The sequence below is a fragment of the Podarcis filfolensis genome (assembly GCF_964270895.1).
Source record: "Podarcis filfolensis genome assembly, chromosome: 4".
NCBI classification, from domain to species: Eukaryota; Metazoa; Chordata; class Lepidosauria; order Squamata; family Lacertidae; genus Podarcis; species Podarcis filfolensis.
The window spans coordinates 47345316-47365896 of record NC_139607.1 but is presented as its reverse complement, the minus strand read 5'-3'; the positions used below and the strand labels follow the sequence as shown (position 1 = coordinate 47365896).

Sequence of the window (20581 nt, the reverse complement as noted above, 5' to 3'; positions counted from 1 at the left end):
TCTTAGTGACTCTACAGAAAGAGTTCTGTTATAACTAAACTTGGTTCAGTCCTGTCCCTCTCTTCGTAGCATTGGAAAAACAGAGAAAGTAATTTTTTCTTGAGATAAAAGTAATTACCTGTAAAATCTGGTAGGCTACTGGACAGTTGCTGAAAAGAGCTACCATACACTTTATACACTGGTAAGCCCTTTTCTGATAATGATTCTTAGAGCGTTGAATGGTATCAAATAGCCCATCCCGGTCATCTGGAATTCCTTTAAGTGCATTGTGAATCCTAAGAGAATCCCAAACGCACCAAAAAGTCAGAATTTCACACAGACTATAAACATGCATGTAAATGTCAGCATCCTAAAGGGCTAGCATTAAAATGTTGAACAAGCTTAGACCCAGCAGATCCAGATAATCAGTGTCTGTACTTGCAAAACTGTGGGTGTAAGACACAATCTTAGGAGAGACATGCCCCCTCTACTCATAACAAGATGGAATGTCTCTCTTCTAGGATCTTGCCATATCATTACAGAGTACCAGTAGTTGTGAAGGACTGTCAGTGATATTTTTTATTTATTTCTTCACACCCTCTTCTAAAAGAGTGACATCTAAATATGCAGAATGTGTTCATTTTCTCACTTGGTAATCACCATTATGGCCTGTACCAGATTTTTTTTTTAGGGCCCATGCAAAGTGACCTCAGGTCTCCATTTCTGCCTAAGCTTTCCTGAACCCAGCTGCTGTTTCTCTACCATAAACTCCCTCCACTTCCCTGCAGAAATAAAATTAAAAATCCTTTTGAGCTCTAGCCTGAATGATTTTTATAGCAGATTGATTCACACAAAATAGAACACTCAACCAATTTAATAAGGCTCAGTGTTTATATAGCAGTTTTCCCAAGTACTCAAAACAGTTCCCCCTCATCTCAGTAGTCCTTCTTGTCTTCTCCCTGGTAAAGTATGCCGCCATGATCAACATCCACCCAGAAACCTATGTCCCCACTGTGGAAGGATGTGCGGATCCAGAATTGGCTCCCCCAGTCACTTATGGACTCACTGTTAAGACCCTGTTCACGGAAGACAACCGTACTCGGCTACAAGTGATTGCCAAAGAAGAAGAAGGTAGACCAGTATTATCACCCCCATGTAACAGATGGGAAGCAGAGAAGAGAATAATGCTTTATCCAGAACCACCTAAAGCATTCTCAGAGAAGATAGCTGAACCAAGGAATTAACAGCTTAACAGTTTTAACAACTAAACTCATCTGTATAATTTAATTTAAAGTAACAATTGCACAAAAACCTTGCTAGCTAATTTATCATATATATCATATCCCTCTCTCTCTCTCTCTATATATATATATATATAGAGAGAGAGAGAGAGTGAGTGCATGAGCATTTGGCAGTCCCCATATGCTCTGGTAACAGTCACTTTGGATACAGCTTAAGGTACTTTATTGTTTCCAGTAGGCAACTAAAATCTGCTATGTCTCCATGAAGCAATTACAAAGACTTTCACACAGAAGCACCACATTATTAATGCAAAAAATGTAGACCCCAAAAACCCAAGAAACCCAAGTGCTAACCTGTGAGTCTGCCAAGAGTCCTCAATTAGCAAGATTTGCAGAAGGAGATCCAAGTACGGTCGAAGTTCATATGTGTATGAATATGCAACCTTTAAAAAGTGGAATTTGAGGAAAATATTAACATGCAATTAATGATTATTTAAGTGTGTAGTACAGGAGAATTCATGCTATGAAGAACTGGAGGGGTACAGTATTATATTATGAATGAGCTTTCATTTCAACGCCGCAAGCCAAGGAAATATTTCTGTTAAATTAGGCTTTATCATTGAAAGAGCATTCATTTTCTCTGGTGGTGACTTTTTTTAAAGTAACCACTACTTGTTGCAACTCTAAAGACTAACAGGATGAAAATCAAGGGACAATAATCTCTGCACATCAACCTCTTGAATAAAACACACCTTTCCTGACATTTTAATCATTTTTTACCTGCCAAAGTAGTTCACTAAGGACTGTAGATGAAAACTGAGGATTCTCCCAACAGCAGAAGCGAAGTAGTTTGATGGTCTCTTCTGAGTTACTGCAGTCTTCAATTATTTTTTTCACATAACTAGTTCTCACAAACAAGATGTCTGCCACATTCTGCTGAAGTGCCATTATAGGCTGTGATAAATTAGTATCACCATAAGGGTTGCTAAGTGGAGGATTACCTAAAAAGAAATGTTGTTATATTATTTTTTATTTGAACTACAGAAACCAACAAGGTACTATTTAATGTCATCTTTTTAATTACTTCACAGAACATGTGAAGTACATTACATACATATATGAAATGTCTCTTGTTCGATTATGAAAATTGCTATTCTATAAGTATTCACCTAGGCCGAGTCTGACAGATACAGATTAAACTTCTGATGTAACAGTTATGATCACTGTAAAGCATTGCGGCTGGTTTTGTAAAACATGGGGTTTGGTAGTATTCCTTAGTGAAAAATCAAAGCCTGTACAATTAAACAAGGTTTTTCTAAGACTTCCCTTGGAATAGGCTTAACTTGCACTACCAAAATATGGAATAGTTGTGTCACATCTAGACACATTTAAGAGAACCAACCTTTGCACATACAGTTCTGGTAATATAGAAAATCCTCAACTTACATGGAAGGTTACATTCCAGGGATCATGCCTAAACTAAAAATCAAGTATAGTCAAAACACACTGGGTACAATGGCAGGTGGGATTGCCAAAGTCTTTTCTCCTGGATGTCTCCTTTCTAATTTCTTTTCTTTAAACAATGCCAAGCATGGAAAGCTGAACGAGCACAACTTAAACATGTGTAAGTTGTGAGCTTACTGTATTTTAATGATTTGAAACTTTTCCAAATCTTTAAGTAAACACAGGCCAGCATAACAGACAAAAGATTGGTGAGATGCTATGATGAATAATAAACTGCCACACACATTTAATCACAAATATATTCTGTTTAAATGCTCCAGAGTTAACAGTACCATTGATAGAAGACTGCATACGTGATGACACATTGCAACAGCGGATTAACTGGGACACCACAGTATATAGTTTGCCTAGTTCAGCATACTGGTATTTGATTGGAGGACCTGGGCCTTCATCCAGTGCCACAAGCATAAATGTGGCAGGTACATTTAGTTTTAAAAGCTGTGTTTTTTCTGCTACACCTAAAGGGAAGTTGGAAAAAGAGGAAGAATAATGAAAACATACTTAGCTACATTTAAGCTACTGAACTGAATCATATAAACAAAAAATATTCAGATAACTGTTCACATTGGGAAATCCATAAATGGGCATTTACTGTGAATACAATACTCCATGCCTTCAACAATCCAGCCAGAATCACTCAAAACCTTTCTGATTCAACAATATTAAGAACACATCAATTGTCTGCTGAGGAATAGCTCTGGGGAAAAACCAGCCAACACTCTTTTCCCTTGCAGCTGTGGGATTATGGAAAAATTGGTAGTGGTGGGTAAACTGTCTTCCAGAGAAGACTGTCCTGCATTAAGGGATCCCCAGAGCACAGGCTGAAAACCACTGATTTAAGCTATTAATAACAATTTGTGCCGCATCATTAAGCATTCAATGGGCAAGAGTCAAGACTATTAAGTAAGTGCACTGACAGAACAACATGGACAAAGCCTTTAGGGTGAAACATCACATTACCTAAGTTGGCATACATCACAAACAAGTTGAAATATTGCTGCAAATGGCGCCCGTGCTCAGACACTTCCCTTCGAAGAAGATTCAGTACTGCTCTCAGCAAATGGTCGCTCAAACTTAAATTGTCATAGGCCTATAAAACAACACAAAGGTTGATGACATTATTATTATTATTCAACATGTAAAGCTGCTTCACTGCAGCCTGTTAAAAGACCAGCTGAACATAAATTCTCGAACCAGAATGAAATGCAACTTTTATTGTTTAATTATCAGAACTAATGATATCAAATTCAATTCCTGAACTATTCACTGTATCAAATTTCTGTGATTAAAATGTTTTATCCTATACTGAATAACAGAGGAATGTATCACACATTACTTAGCAGATTAAACTGGGAGAGCCAGGGGTGCTAAATATGAGACCAATTCAAACAGTAACCTTCAGGAAGGTAGTCAAGAACATAGCAGAAAGACCAAATAAATAAATAATTCTGAAACCAGGGGTGGGAAATTGTTTTGAGCCCAAGGGTTGCAACTCCCTCACCGCCAAACTTCCAAGGGTCTGGCTTCTCTCACCCTGCCCCTTGCTGCAAGGTACAGCTGGCTTCTCTTACAGTTCCCAATGGAACGGCTGCTTCTCGAGCGCTTGGGTATCTAAAGATAGCAGCGTACTGGTGATTATCACCGAATACTCTTGGAGTGACAGTTTACTTGGGAATTACAATAAAAGTGACATGTAGTGCCTCAAAGCAAGGAGCAATTAAATTTTGCAGAAGTGGTGGAGGAAGCCAGGAGGAGAAGCAGTGAGCAATGGTGCTTCCTCGCCCAAGCAGCAACACTTCTGTGGCCACAAAATGTGTTGGGGGTTGGCAGGTCACATAAAAAGCCTTTGTGGGCCAACAGTTCCCCACCCTGTGCTAAATGGAGATTAATTAAGTCACCCTTATAAAAAAAATTCTATTATATCAATTTACATTTAGACTATATAGAATTTAACAGCTCTCTACTATTGTATTCTGATTGTAGAAAAAGCATACCTGACTAGAAGGTCCAGGTGAAGCAAAAGGTGAAGGACATGGTCCATCTTGCAATGAAAAATGTGCAATAAATACTATAAGTTTTGCAAATGCTCCCCTCACTTCAGCACTAGGGCATTCCAAAAGGTATTCGGAGAAGCGATTTGAAACATTGAAAAGGACATTGTGCGCAAACCAAAAACGTACATTCTTGCTATGACGAAGGAGAATGCACAGAGCATCATACCTGGAAAAAAAATAAATTAACAGCATCACATACCCAGAAAACAGACTTGTGTATAAAGGTGGACACTTCAAATCCAGCACTGCATGTTAGTAGTAGGAGCTTTGTTAACCATGATTAATATGAACCAGGATTCCTTATTAACCCAAGTTTTAACAAAATTAAAAACTACTAGAAACAGTGGTTTTGAGGCTCAGTTTCAATGCACTGTTATTTCACATTTTGAATGATTAAATTGTATCATATAATCAGTACAATAAAACTTATGACAGTCAAATTCTTCTTAAAGGCAAATATACCAGTCACTGGCAGGACCACGGACAATTTTCTTTGTGTGAAATCCTGTGGTAAAGAGAAACCTAGCAGCAAGCTGAACACCAATCATGGTTATTTCTTCTGCTTCAGGCAATAGATGATCCTGTCCTAAAGAAAAACAGAACACAAAATGTTAAGACATTTATTTGAAAGTGATACAACAGATTATTCCAAGTTGTTTGTCAACCTGACTCTCAATATAAACCTTAAATGATTTATTATATTTTATGTAAACCTCTCAGAGATTTCTTGTTATAGTAAAAACAAAAAAAACTTTTGTAACTTGTTATAGTAAGTGGTATTTAAATTTTATTTAAAAAAAAAACCAGGAAAGATATTTAAGAGAATTCAGTACTCAAATTTAAGTTGTCAGTCAGCATTGCTAAACATTTTTTTCTTGTGATCTATAAAACAGTTGGACTTACAGACCACAGCACTTCAGTTAGACACCAGTATCTTTTTTGTTGCATTTATCGGCCAAATACGTTTTTTTAGCAAATGTAAATAATGCTTAACACCAAGGAAACAGCAACCTTGTCTTTTCTATCGCTCTTACATATTAGAAAATGCCTGAGGAACAATAGTCTCTTATCCAAATTTGTAATGTTTAAAATGATACACAACAATATGAGAAATGTTAAAAGCTATATACTTTTACTACCTCTTGTCAAAATTTATTATAAATATCCAAACACTAACCTGGAGGAGGATTTAGATAGACACTGTTACAAGTCAGTAATTTCTTTATGAACTGGAAATATTCTAGGCTGTACTGCATTCGGTTATGCATGAACTGGACATTTTGCTTCCGTACACTTCGCTCAATGGCCGATGGCATTTTAATTTGATGGGGTTTAGTGGTCATTGTAAGTTCTGAAATATATTTTATTAGTTCATTGTCTCTGTCTACTGTGTCCATACGTTCATAAAAGAGAATGTAAGCATTCCACCACCTCTTCTGACGTCTGTAAGACATGCGCTTCATCATATGGTCAAATACTTCTCCCATGTACTCTCCACCAAAACACTGATTTTTCATTTCTTCATCATCATCCATTTTGCATTCTGTTACGTCACCATCATCAAATTTATACCATCTGTTTTTCTCACCATCTCCACCATTTCTCTGAATTATGTAAGAGTAGTAATGTCCACCACTGGCTTGACCACTGTGCACCAATACACCAACAAGTCTGTATTTAGTACTTCCAGAATGCTCATTTTCAGACTGTTCATTCTGTATCAGCTGATTTTCAGGATTTACATCATCCCCTTCTAGTTTAGCTACTCCTGCCACTGTATAAGGTTCCATGTCCAACTCTCGTGGAAATTCAAAATAGTCGTTGAACTTGATTGCACATTCTCTTTCCCAGTCATAGTCAAATCGTTTTAGTTGGATGGCAAGAACTGGGGGCAACTTTTTAATTAGCAAGCGTTTAACTGTATCAACCTAAGGAATAAAAGATTCACATGTTAATGTATTCTATCTGCGCAAATTATCAATGCCAACTACAAATGCAAGTGAAAAATACTGCCACAATTCTTTGTCAAAGTGCTATAATATACCAAGTAACTATCAATACATTATGCATTGCACATCACAGACAAATTTGATATAATATCGAAAAGACTGGTTTGCAGCTTTAACAGTCCTTCCTGAATTGTGGTTATGAAATATGTGTTCTCCTACACCATGAAGCCATCTAAAATGTTTCAGGCATCACCAAACTTGGTCCTCCAGCTGTTTTGGGACTACAATTCCCATTATCCCTAGCTAACATGACCAACTTTGGCCATGCCTGAAACATTTTAGATGGCTTCATTGTGTAGGAGAACTGAGACTTACAGTTATTGCATTAGGTCTTCCAAAATTAAATAGTTGGCACGTTCATATGAATTTTCAAAGGTATTTTTTTTATTATTAAAAGAGAAAAAGGAGAAAGAAAAATGCTGTATTTCAGTTACCTTCTTGTTGCATTTTTCACAATGATATGCATTTGCACCTTCCAGTAAGTCTCCCTTGACGTACTGTTCCAAGGAGTCAAGCAGGTTTTGGTGATTTCTTATATCTACATTCAGCGTTGTAAAAGATTCTTCACATTCGTACCTATTAATTGTTGGCAGATTAGGTTAAGTTATGCTGACATAGTAATAGTATGAATTCAAGAAAATGTTTTCATCCTGAAGCAATGTTTTGAAAACAGTACCAAAAATGTGTATTTTAAGTGTACAAAACGCTCAAGAAATCTGTTCCATAGAGGTTATAAATATGCTTATGACATTTTTTCTCAGCTGTCTCAGCACAACTTTATCAGTCCTGAAAAATAGCAATAGACACGAGTGCATGATGACCAGCACCAAGACCTTCCTATCAGTACCCACAACTGTGATGTGTGAGCAAGCCAAGAGGCAAGTCAGTCTCAGAATCTGGACTTAAACTTTGGTAGGGATTACTGTACATCTTAATCTGAAAATGTAAAATATCATAAAGTCTAGTATTTTGAATACACTTAAGGAACATTTAGGGTGCTTCACTATTATTTAACATTTACACAGCATCAGCTTTCAAAAAAGCATTTTGAAATTTCACTCTAGATATAGTACCGTATTTATTTTGACCATATTACAAATTCATTCTCCAGTTGCCTTTTGTAACCAAAACAGCACAATCCATGTACAATAGGGAGATATTACAGGCTCTAAAAATGTCTTTAGGACAAAACTCTTTAAGGGGCGGGGGGGGCAAATTAATAAGGTCTAATAAGATCACAAACTATGAGCATCTTGGGGTGGGTGGGTGCGGAATGAAGACGGACATGAAAAAGGCATATCTGGCTGGCACCAGAAGAGGAGTGCGCCATAATGCATCATTTTGTTGCAAGTCCAACTTGTCAAACCAAATGACAAATTACAAACGTTAAGTGTGGGCTCACAAAAGCATGTTGCCTTGAGTGTCAGCAGCTATAGCCATAGAGTTGCCTAGGCTTCTCTGGGGATGTCAGCACGAACCAGGCTATACTCTGATATGTAACTGATATGTAATATCTGGTGATTGCCGTCTTAATTACGTCAGAAAATGTGTGTCTTGCTATCATAGAGCTGACTCTGAAATTTTTTTTGGAAACTTTGGTTGATAACTTTCCTCAACATGGCTCAGAACGTTGCATCAGCTGTATTTAGAGTAACTTGCTAATATGAACCACTCCTAAATGGTCTCTGTACTTTTCCATAAATGGGAGACTTGTAGCATATTTTTAGTGGGTGCCCATTATTACTTTGATTTTATGAAAATGAGATGATAGAGAAGAAACACTTACCTATGTGGGCAGCCTTGACAGATCTTCTGATCAGCAAAGGAGCCTCCCAAAACTTTACTTAACATTGCTGGGTGACCCAAGGCTTTTAAAGCTTCATCTAGGCTATCCACCAAGGAGTTAAAAAATTCTAAAGCGTCATGCTGTTCACGTAGATTTACAGGCTCACCCCAGAGTCTAGGATGGAAAAGATTCTCATTATAAAAGCACACAGAATTTCTAACAGCAAAATCAAGTAGCATAAAAAAATTAAAGTAGTTTACATCACTATTATATAAATTTATCTTCATATAAGCTGAGATTACAATTAGCTAGCAATCCTCATAAGTGCTGCACAGCTCTTAAAATACGTAACCTAGTACTCTGGCTTACTCGGGGTGGCACTCAGCATACAGAGATAGCAGACTGGCGGTGCCCATTTGGGGAACCACAAATTGAACACCGATAGACAAATCACTTTGCACTGCCTTCCCCTTACTGAGGTGAGGGAGGAGCGATGTGAAATGTATTCTCAAAACTGGATGAACTCTGAAACTGGGGGGAAATGACCCGGCTCTAGTTCAGATATAAAAAGGCTAAATGTTCAGCGTGGTAGAGATATGAGCCTTAAGGCCCTGGAACCATTACTGGGCCTGAAACTTGGGAACTTACTCAAGTACTCCAGCCACCTCCTCCACCAGTAGACCACTCTCATGAGTGGGGCTTGCTCATATAGAAATGTATAAGCCTAAGTTCCATTTCACACTGAAGACTTTTGCCTATTGTAGAGGAGGGTAAATGCTTGCTCCTGCCATATTTACACCCTACACATAGGAACACAGGAAGCTGCCTTATACTGAGTCAGTCCACTGGTCCATCTAACATACTTGTCTACACTGACTGGCAGCTGCTTTCCAGGGTTTCCGGCTAAGGTCTCTCCCAGCTGTACCTGGAGATGCCAGGGATCAAACCTGGGGCCTGCATACAAAGCAGGTGCTCTTACCCCTCAGCTATGGCCCTTCCACTCAGCCCATGTCTGAACTAGCCCAATATTTTCATCTATGCAGTGATTTTGGGGTTTCCTGACCTTGCTTTCTGCATGATTAAAAAGATACACATCACAGTGTCACTTAAGGAGTATATATTAAATTCCACTGCATTTCATTAAACATATACTGTTTCTATCATAAGACTTCACATAAACACAGTTCAACATAAGTTAATTTCCTATTTACCTGAATTGCTTCCAAAACCCTCTGGGTACATAGTACTGTAACCTAGAAGCTGCTAAGTGACCAAAGATGACCTGGAGATGTCTTAATACGCCTATGTTGTATTCTTTTCTGTCTTCTGTTTTACTTAAGCTTGGTTTATCTTCATACTGATGTGGATAGCCAAATACTTCATCCCGTGGGTCAACATTGCTCTTTTAACATTAAAAAAGTAATGTAATATAAATGGTAAGCATGAAAAAATAAATAGAAATTAATATGCCTTATGAACAGAACCTAGTAATGTCTGCTAGAGAAATAATAGTAGCAGCTCAGATTAAATGCAAGTACATATGAAACCCTATGAAGGTTCTAACGTCAACTAAAGCAGTTCAGTTCCAAAGTCCAGGTGGGCAACCTAAAGATTCTCATATTAAGCAACAGGATTGTTCCGCTTGCGATTTTTACAGATATGGAAACAGACATCAGTCTTTTCCAATTACTTTTTTCAGTAAGTCCAAAACACCATGACTGTGCCATGCATAGGAAGCTCCTCCTACCCTTGTGAGAGGCTTTTCAAAGGACTAGAAAGCCATCTTGCACCCACTTACTTCCACCTATGTATGTGGACATCTATACTCATGTACAAAAACAAGACTCGTGGGAAGCAGCCCTCACAGTTTGTTTGTTTTTTACTCTTTTTTCAGAGTAAATACAATCAAGATGATTTATTGTCATTATACCTTTATCCCATTACCCATTATAATTGACCCTTATTACGAAATCTCATATACCGAAAAGGGGGAAATGTTACTTTAATTAATAACAACCACCCAAGAGTTCTTGTTATGGCACTTTAAAGTCTAACAAAAAGCTTCTGCCGTAATCAATATGCTAGTCTTTAAGGTGTTGTAAGACTATTTTTGCTTAAGAAAACTAGCAGATCAATTCTTCAAAAACTGCTGCATTTTACTGAAATTACACTTTCTACAGCTGTCAATGTAAAAGAAAATTGCAGATTAATAAAAAAGCTAAATAAAATGTACCACTAACATTATTAAAGAATTGTCCCAGAAATCAGTTGAACTACTCTGAGTATGACCTTACTTGGGTGTCACCCAATGGGTTGAGATCTTTGTGTTTAATTAAACAATAAAAAGCAGCATGGGACTACCAACTTTTGATTGCTTATTTATAGCAATATCAATTGCTTTGATAGTGGGCATTCTATTGTGTTGCACCAGTTTGGAATTGTTCTCCGGTTTCCACAAATAGTATCACTTTATGGTCTCCCCCCGCCCCCAGTGGCCATAAATTCCTTTTTATTTCTCTTCAAGTCATTTTATCAATTCTGAGTATGTGTAAAGTTGAATATCTCCCATTACAACTAGATATACAGTATAGGGCTATGGGAGGAGGGGAAGTCTTAAACTACATTAAAATTTGTCAAAAACAATATAGTGTTACCTCGTTGTCTTGCTTCTCATCTCCAGACATATCATCATCTACATCACTTCCTGTGCCTTCAATTGCAAGGATTCCATTCCTGATGGCAGGAATCATGTACAGCTGCTGAATGACAGAATTCATGTAGCAAGTGGCACCTGCATTTTTTAGCCCTACAAATCCCTTTGGTGGTCGTGGTCCAACAGGTGGAAGATACTCCCATTCTGTTAGTGCTTCACAAGCTAGGAGAAATCAATTGTATTAGAAAATTAGCTCAGCTTCTAAATAAAACTATACACTTCTGAACAGCCATTAGCTTAATACCCTAGTACTGAATAAGTTCATTTCAAAGCCTGTTCCAGTGATCAATGAGACTTACTAAGTATATTTTCTTATTCCAGTCCTTGGCACACAAAATCTCAGATTTGATATTTGCATTTAATCAAAATGAAGCCTACAATAAAAAGCAGCTTAAAATTGAGTACCCCTTAAATCAGGGATAGTCAACATGGTGCCCACCAAGTGTTTTGGACACTACACTGCCTACTCCTGCTTTAAATAATTATACTATTTAGAGATCACTAGCATTCTTGAGAGATTTGTAAATCAATTTATTAGCTTGCTTATACTAAGCCTGTAAACAAATGGGACAAGATTCAAAGATCTATGGTGGGTCTTTGCACCAATGGGAACACCTCCTTCCATGTATTTTCCCTGCCCCCCTCCCCCCCCAAAAAAACTCCCCACAACAACCTTAGACCGTTGGGTGCCTCTGAAGCAGCCTCAGATGTCAGTAAATTTATTGAAATGGAAAATCCTACTACAAATGCCTATGTCTATACAGGAACTGCTTCAATATGCAAAGCATGCATCCCAACCACAGATACTATTCTCTATGCATTTCATCTTAGGAATTATAATTAATATATCTGGCAATTACTTCAAGGAAAAGACAAATGATTATATCCAATGTCAATTAGAATACTCAATGACATTAATGGGCTTGTTACTTGTCACTGATTTCAAATGGGTCTACATCATTCGATATCAAACAAAATACCATTTTGGAAAAGCAAAAAGTATATGCAATTATTTGATTTCCAATCATGTCTAAAACATGACAAATATTTAAATCAATATAAGCTTCATATTAAATAGAGCATAAAATCTATGAAAAATACTTACTAGTTATTGCAGTGCCTATATAATACATTTCAGTCAAAGTATCTACTATTTGTTTGAGATTTCGGACACAGCCCACTGCAAGTGCTACTAGCAACTCAAATCCAGCATTAATAGTAGCTGGGGAACTACAGACTGGTATGGCCTGCTCAGCGGGCAATTCTCCATTCCTCATGTACTGTAAGTAAACATTCGAGGCTGGAAAGATGAAATCATCTATTAACTCCTGAAAAACAAAAAAGGGAAAGTGAAAAAAAATCAAGTTATCCATAATTTTATTGCCATTTATATACTGTTTTTAATTCAAAACAGCAAACTGGTCAACACATAAACAATTAAAATACACAATGAGAAATACATCTCATAACTTCAAACAATAGCAAGACAATACAATTCAATAGATTATTCCACAACTCAAAAAGATTCAAAATGTCTCATGACTTTAAACCTTTGGGGGTCAACTACTAGAAGGAACGGAAGCCTGAACAAGGATTCCAAGGCAAAAAGGAAACCTAGCACCATTTTCCTGAGTCTAAGAAACAGCCCACTTGCCCTCTATAATTTACATACACCCAATCCTAGCCCTTCCAATCCTTTAGCCATGCTCCAGCATGATCAAAATTCATAGGAAATGTTTAAAAAAAACCACAATGGATAGCACACTGAATTGAGCCAATCTATTACTGTACGGTAATGCTAAATCATGCAACTCTGCCTGCCCTGGGACAAGTCATCAACGAAGGGACAAGTCATCAATGAAGTCCTTCTTCACATTAAACTGAGAAGTTATGAATTCCAGCTTTATCTCACAGTATAATCCATCATTCACTTTTGTCTTTGATTTGTTAAAAAGTGGGTTTCTCACAAGATTATCAGCAGCAATTTTATGATGGACTGAATTCGTACATTTCTATAAAAACCATTTCCTGCTCTCCTAAAAATTATTCAAATTTAATTAAATCTATATGTTTGTTTACAAGGTCCTACTTACCAAGCTACTTCATTATGATTTTAGTTTTTTCCATATAGCAATTACTTACTTTAATGAGATTAGCACCTCCTTTTTCACATCCAATATGGTACTTTTTTTCAGGAGTTTGAAATGCCAATAATTCCTTTGTTACTCCAAGGTGACCTTCTAAGATAGTCTCTTCTACACCTGTTTCTCCTGTTCTTTTCACTTCATCCTAACAAAAGAAAAGAAAAAGGAAAGAAAAAACGCTGTGTCACGAGTTCTGGGAACTCACTTTAAAATGAAAATACATACTGCTACAACTCATTACAAATATGCTCCCACCTTCTGTCTTATAAACATGGCAGATAAAACATAACTGTTAACAGATAAAACGATCAGTAAAATTAATAAAACTAACAACAAAACTTACCCTAATCCTTTTAAGCCAGTCTATTTCATTATTAAGCAGAACTTCAGCATTGGGCACATTAATATTACTATTGTATGCATAATTAAGAAGATGTCTTAATAGAGTAAAGTAGTCCCCTGAATGCTTAGCACGTTCTCGTGCAGTACTCTGTAAGAGAAAGAGGTCATGAGTAAATTCAAAAAGGTAATTTACATTAACAGCAACACAGAATGTTTCTTAAAGCAAGAGTGGCGACCTCTTTAGCCCTTCTCCATCACTTGACATGTAAGGGAGAGGTGGGTCTTGCAAGCAAAGACAACATGGAGACTTCTCCAGCACACTGCCTTTACTTGACATTGGGGAGGAGACTTGCAAAAACCTTTGCAGATCTCTCTCCCCCCCCCCACCTCTCCCTTTTAAATACCTTATATTGCATGGATCTAGCTCCCATCTCTACTCTTTGCTCATTAGCTGATGTGGAGATTAAATCCTAATGTCTAGGCGGTGTGATCCTCTTGTCTGCTGGGACCAGGATCGCACAACCAATGCAATATTGAATCCTGCTCTTTCACCTATCTGCTGACATTGCTAGTGATGACAGCTGATGAGTGGGTGGCCATGATTTGCGGGGGGGAAATCCGGTGGGCCAAATGGACCGCCTGGAAGACTAAGATTAACCTGTGGGTTAATCTTCCCCACCCCCGATGTAGTTCAGAATCCTGTTCTCACAGTTGGCCTATGCAACCAGATGGCCTATGCAAAGTCCCCAAACATGACCTGAGTGCATACTGCTCTGATAGCAGGAATCTGTCAAATCCCCTTTTAAAACCATCCAAGTTGGTGGCCATCATAGTTTACCTATGCTCTCCCTAACTAATGACCATGTGGGAGCTGATGGGAGTTGCAGTCCAACAATACCTGTAGTATCACAGGTTAGCCATCTGTCAAACAGTCCAAAAATGTAGATTATAAATGTAATTGGAGATTTAAAGAAATTAACAAAACCAATGGGTTGCATCCAAAAGCAAGATTAATGTCAGCTGCCTCAACCCAAGTTTCAGCAATTCCGCCTCTCACTGTGCCCCACCAACGCACTCCAGACCTTTCATGAAGGTCCACCAACCCCCAAGAGGGGAAAAATGACCTACTGCAAAAGCAACCTTCTTTCTACATCAATTGGCTGCAACTCAAAGGGGTCCAATTCAAACCACCTTGAATGTTTTCATGTGTATACCGATTTGTGAACCTGGTTTCAAAGCTAGGAACAGCTCCAGTTGATTGTAGAATTAATCATGATACTGGTATCAGTGATAAAATGCTCAAGGCTCATAACACTGAATGTGGGGCTCAGAAGGAAAAGCAAATGAAATATATAATACTATCTTAATTTCTGTATTTCAAGTATTATCTGTTAACTGCACTGAGCTATTGGAAAGTATCTATAAAAATCTATTGCAGGAAATTCTTATAGACATCAGTGTAAGTAACAATGTGGAGTTTTAAATGCCTTACCCCTAAAACAGTGAACAACAGAGTTATAAAGAAAAGCAGAGGTCTCTGTCCCATACAACATCTGGTAGCCATTAGGAAGAACTGTTCCTGTGCCATCTGACGAACAGTTCTGGAAAAAAATTAACCAGAAAAAAATCAAATTAATACAGATACTTTGTAAACAAGACAAATCTTATTTGAGATTTGCTGGACAGTTTCCCTGCATGTTCATCAGGAGTGTCACTGCTTTCCCAGTTCCTAGGATTCAGGGAAGAGGAATGTAATTTGAAATGTACATTATGAAGGTGCTGTCAGATTCCAAAGAGACCACTGGAGATGCGGGTCTTCCAAGTAGCAGTGGGCATGCAGACTTGCAGCTGTAGAAGGGTGACAAGGGAAGCTGTGTTTTGTGAAGGCACTTGAACCAAAAAGGACCAAATGCAATGGCACTTATAAGTTATTTAGTTGACAGAAAACAAAAACAAGAGCCTGAACACCAGATCCATAAAGGGTAGGAGATCACCTGTCCTTTCTGATGAATGTTAAATGTGGAATCTGTGATAGCCCACAAATTGGTTCTGATAGTTTAGAATCAAGGATGTCCATCACATCTGTAACATTTGGGGGAATGATAAATATAGATATTTGAGAATCGTTCTTTAAGAGATAAGACATAGCCAGTTGTGGGCACACTTCATCTGAAATGTTGAGACTTTATGACATCATAATTGTTGCTGCTCTCCTTTGGCTTCTAGCTGAAAATCTGGATCCATTAGGTGGGATTGACCTAACCAGTCCTATCAGTGAAAGCTCTGTGCAATCACATTTGCTTGTACAGAAGGGCTTTTGCCTCTTCACCATACCACAGTTATAGTGATAGCCATTATGATCTAGAGATATACAAATGAAATCACAGCCCAGCAAGTGTACTTTGAATTGGGCATCTACAGTCACCTGCTGCCACCTGGAGTCAGCAACTGTGAGATGAAAAAAACCACTTACTTGCTGTGACAGTGCAACAACAAGTCAATGATAAATGTCTGCCAAGCTTTTTCTTTGCTAAGTGCATCCAGCGCTGTTGGAATCAAGGCAAAACAAAGGGTCATCACTTCGAGTGCTTCACAGCAAACTTGTTCATCTTCTGCATCTGGTTCATTGCCTGCATTTGTCTGTAAAATTAATCAGAAATAAGTGGCTTTAAACAGGTATGGAAGAGTAACTAATGATTTTCTTAACTGTTCCCTTCAGATACAAACCAATACTGAGAACAAACATCTACTTACTACAACCTACAGCCTGAGTAAGGCCTACAACTGAAACAGGGATTAATTATAATAATGTGGTCTGATATCTTATTTACAGCCACACATACAAACATGAATTCTGACACAATGCTGAAATTATGTGAAAGGGGAAAGGCATTAGTGAAAAGGCAGGGGGAATATAGTAATAAATAAAAAATATTTTTTAAATTTATATCCCGCCCATCTGGCTGGGTTTCCCCAGCCACTCTGGGCAGCTTACAACATATATAAAAATGTAACAAAACATCAAAAAACAAACAAAAAAATCCTATAAAAGCAACAAACAAACCAATAGATCAATAGAAATGAAAAGGAAGAAGAAGAAGAAGAAGAAGAAGAAGACCCAAATTAAAATAACCGCCAACCCCAACTAAACGTTTTACCAACACCAACCCGAAAAAAACAAAACAGGGGAGCCAAAATTAGAACTGTTTAAATCGTTTTAACCAGTTGCCCCAACCCAAGAATTCTCCATCCACATGGGACTGTAAAAAGGCACTGAGACTGCTACGAAGTTATGCTTCAATGAGGTAACACTGAAGTGTTTTATTAAAAGCTATAAAGGCATTCTCTCAACAAAAGTGCCAGCAAAGTAACTACCAACAATTTAACTCGGAAATCTATTAGATGAAAATTATTTAAAATCATATAAAAATGCTTACAATTTCTAAACAGGCCACTTGAAGTCTGAATTTCCTAGGATAGCCCTTATCAAAGATCAGTTTGAGAGAAAAGGTTGCTTAGGATTTCTTACCTTCTCATAAATTTTACTAATATCCTCATTTGAACTGAATACCAGCTGTACTGATCCACATCCTGAAGCCCAAACTATTTTCTGCACTGCTCTAATAACACAAATATCAGGGATATATTTTGAAGCCTAAAAATAGAAAGATAGCATCAAATATAACTGTTCCAAATGTTTTTACTTCAGACAGGGAGAAAGAAGCATAGAGAGCAAGAGTAAAAAAAGCAAACACTTAATACATTTCCCACAAATCTGAATCCATGAGTCTGTATTCTTGCACTGGAGGCTGAAGCTCATACCAAGTCCATCTGGCCCTGTACTGTCAACTTGGGAAGTGGTTCTCCAGGGTCTCTAGCCAAAGTCTCTCTCATCACCTACTACCATGTATTTTTAAAACGGCACTGAGCTGTGAATTTCTGAATGCAAAGCATGTGCTCCTCTCGAAAGGGACAGTATCCTGGCACAGGGATACAAATCAGCAACTACAGAACCAGGAAGCGTTAAGGTGTGACCATATGCCACCAAGGAAGCTCCTTCTATTTTGTCAGGTTGCACACTAGAGACAGGCTTCCATTAAGGATATATAAGCAACTGCTGAGGAAAGTACAGATTCTCCTCTCCCACTCCCCAAGTCACTGCCTTAAGCCTAAATCAGGAACTGAGGACTTAGTGAAAATTATACTAACCTCATCAGATATTTGCTGTGCAAGGCGTATTGCTACATTTCTTAGCATGCACTCTGAGGTTGGGTTGGGAATGTTCTGTAGAGCAGTTTGCAACACCACTGCTTGATCATGAGTTGCTTGGTTGATCTGGAACAATTTATTTTCAATATTTTAAAGAAAGAATATACTATCTTCAACTGTAAAAATTTAACATGGTTGAGAAAAAATGTATTTCTACAGCCATTTACAAATTAAGCAATACTAGTCAATATCAGACTTTAAATATTTACTGGTTATCAGATCGCAATAAAGCATTTACGATTTTGCTTTAAGAACAAAGTTAACATTACCTGTGACATTGGGCTTGTGCCCTCTACAACTGGCTGACAGGCTTCCGCCACAGCTCTCACATGGCCATAGCCAATTGCAGTTAGCAATAGTTTTGCTATTTTTAGAGCATTTAGGTAGGCACCCCTTCTTGTTTCCATATCTGCATTTGGCAGGAAGTTATTTCTGGTCAGCATACTCAGCACAAGAGGTAAGCCACCACTTTTTAAGAAGTTGTACTGGAAGTCAGTGGCATCTTCTCCCAGAGGTAAATTGGCAGGCATTAACAAGGCATAAACTACCTGCAAGGGGGAAAGAAGTGGGAGAAAGAAAACAGGAAAAATAATTCGGCAAACTTTTAAACTAAGTATACTGAAATGCAAGATGAGAGGATGGTTTTTGCATATTTGCTTCCTTTACATTTTGTGATGAAGCTCTTTTCTCCATGAGCAACCTTCCCCACAATCCAGTCCTATGGGAAGGCCTTGCAGTACAGTCATACCTCGTGTTGCGTTAGGTTCATGTTGTGTCTTTTCGGCTTGAGAACGCGGCAAACCCGGAAGTGTATACATCCAGGTTTCACCGCATGTGCATACGCAGAAATGCTCTATCGCACTCTGCGCAGAAGTGCCGCTCTAGTTGCAGACTTTTCGGGGTGCAAATGGCACCCCTGAACAGATCGTGTCTGCAACTAGAGGTAGCACTGTACTCTGCAATTTGGGTGTGATCCCTGAATTCAGTGTAAAAATAATACTATAAGGAAAATTTCAAGTATCAAAATATTAAAAATGAGATATTACAAACCTCTGTAAGATATAGCACTTGTGATGCAGAAGGGCCGAAGAAAAGAGAATCAAGGGATGGACTAAGGCTGCTGTCTCCAAGTTTTGCATGGTCTAAACAAATAGCTCTTAGTTTTTCTACAGTAGTGTTATCTGGAATAAAAGCACAATTTAAAGATGTTTCTTCCCACAGAGAATACAATATAGATTTCTGAAGCACGTTTGGAAAGTGTAATACATTGAAACTGCAAAGGAATAGATAGCACTGAAGAACATGGAGAATTTTTGTCTTTTTTTCTTTGAAAATCACATTTTGCTTCAGTCCCAAGACAAATGCTGCAAACTGGAGAGATGGCATGCACTAGAAATTTTCCATGACCACCTCTTTCAAAGAACCCCAAAACCAGTTTGAGGAAAAGCAGCTTGATACTCGCTTTGAACTTTCTGGAGTGGAAATGGCAACAGTGTGTGCACTATTGCTCTGACTACTGCTTTTAAACACTCACACAGATGAATCCCCACACTGATTTTGAACTTGGATAGTTAAACATGCAGTTTGATTGTTTTGTACAGGTAGCTTCTAAGATGCTCTACATTTCACTTTCTATAAATAGAAAATACACTGAAAATAAATTTTACCTGGTGGCATCAATTTCATAAGGATCCGTGCACCATCTCTAAGAGGTGGCATATTTAGGCTACAGCCTAGGTCTGCAACTTGCCAAAGAAATGAGATATATCTAGGATGCAGTGACATGATCTAAAATAAAAGTAAAAACCTGCCATGAGATACCAGCTCCTAATATCAGATAATAAATTTCAGTCTATAATTTTGAGTGTGTGTCTGTTCTTTACTTACAACTCCAGGCAAGCAACTTTCAACTTCTGGGTTTGGACCATCACTATAGTGATTGCCATGGTTGCCTGGAGAACCAGTCGAGGAATCAGATGAGCTATCAGGGCTTGAAGGCATATTGGAACTTATCTGTGTAAGCTTGGCTGTAATTAGCTGGGGGGTGGGGAGTAATAGAAAGTGATAAAATGGAGAGATTGTACAAAATTGTTAAAACGGTTATCTTTCTAATAGCAAACTTGACTAAATATATTAAACTGTTAATACCATAGCTACTCACAAAGCATGCCATTATTTCAAATTATATTTATGCATTCATTTACCTTTCAACAGAGAACTTTCAAAAATAAGTAAGCTGATCAATATATGATATTTACAGTACTTACTGTTTTATCTTTGAGATTTAATTGTCCAATTAATTTTCTATCATCTGCCGGATCTACTAGCTCGCCTCCAATAAATAATTCTACTTTTGTATGTGCACTGTTGGCTTTAATACGATTGAGAATGCAACGTCTAACTGAACCAATCGTGTCATTTGTATGGGACCAAACATCCAAGTCTTCCACTTGCCGCCCTTGATTTGGAAAACGAACTACCAGAGAGATGTGTTTACCACGGAAAGCTCTGAGAAAAAAA

General features: G+C 37.9%; 1 protein-coding gene across 1 annotated transcript in view; it reads right to left on the bottom strand.

Moving 5' to 3' along the window:
• Window positions 1-20581, bottom strand: part of USP9X (ubiquitin specific peptidase 9 X-linked) — a 65452-nt gene that overhangs the window by 4433 nt on the left and 40438 nt on the right. The window contains exons 19-42 of the mRNA XM_083612476.1: window positions 20329-20569; window positions 19949-20098; window positions 19729-19849; window positions 19112-19242; window positions 18331-18609; window positions 18002-18127; window positions 17322-17447; window positions 16266-16432; window positions 15285-15393; window positions 13794-13940; window positions 13449-13595; window positions 12412-12634; window positions 11248-11468; window positions 9805-9995; window positions 8594-8767; window positions 7242-7383; window positions 5976-6726; window positions 5261-5384; window positions 4739-4964; window positions 3705-3834; window positions 3017-3202; window positions 2001-2221; window positions 1575-1663; window positions 119-275 (exon numbers count right to left, since the gene is read on the bottom strand). Coding sequence (XP_083468602.1) covers window positions 119-275; window positions 1575-1663; window positions 2001-2221; window positions 3017-3202; window positions 3705-3834; window positions 4739-4964; window positions 5261-5384; window positions 5976-6726; window positions 7242-7383; window positions 8594-8767; window positions 9805-9995; window positions 11248-11468; window positions 12412-12634; window positions 13449-13595; window positions 13794-13940; window positions 15285-15393; window positions 16266-16432; window positions 17322-17447; window positions 18002-18127; window positions 18331-18609; window positions 19112-19242; window positions 19729-19849; window positions 19949-20098; window positions 20329-20569 — 4579 coding nt within the window. The remainder of the gene's footprint in view (window positions 1-118; window positions 276-1574; window positions 1664-2000; window positions 2222-3016; window positions 3203-3704; window positions 3835-4738; window positions 4965-5260; window positions 5385-5975; window positions 6727-7241; window positions 7384-8593; window positions 8768-9804; window positions 9996-11247; window positions 11469-12411; window positions 12635-13448; window positions 13596-13793; window positions 13941-15284; window positions 15394-16265; window positions 16433-17321; window positions 17448-18001; window positions 18128-18330; window positions 18610-19111; window positions 19243-19728; window positions 19850-19948; window positions 20099-20328; window positions 20570-20581) is intronic.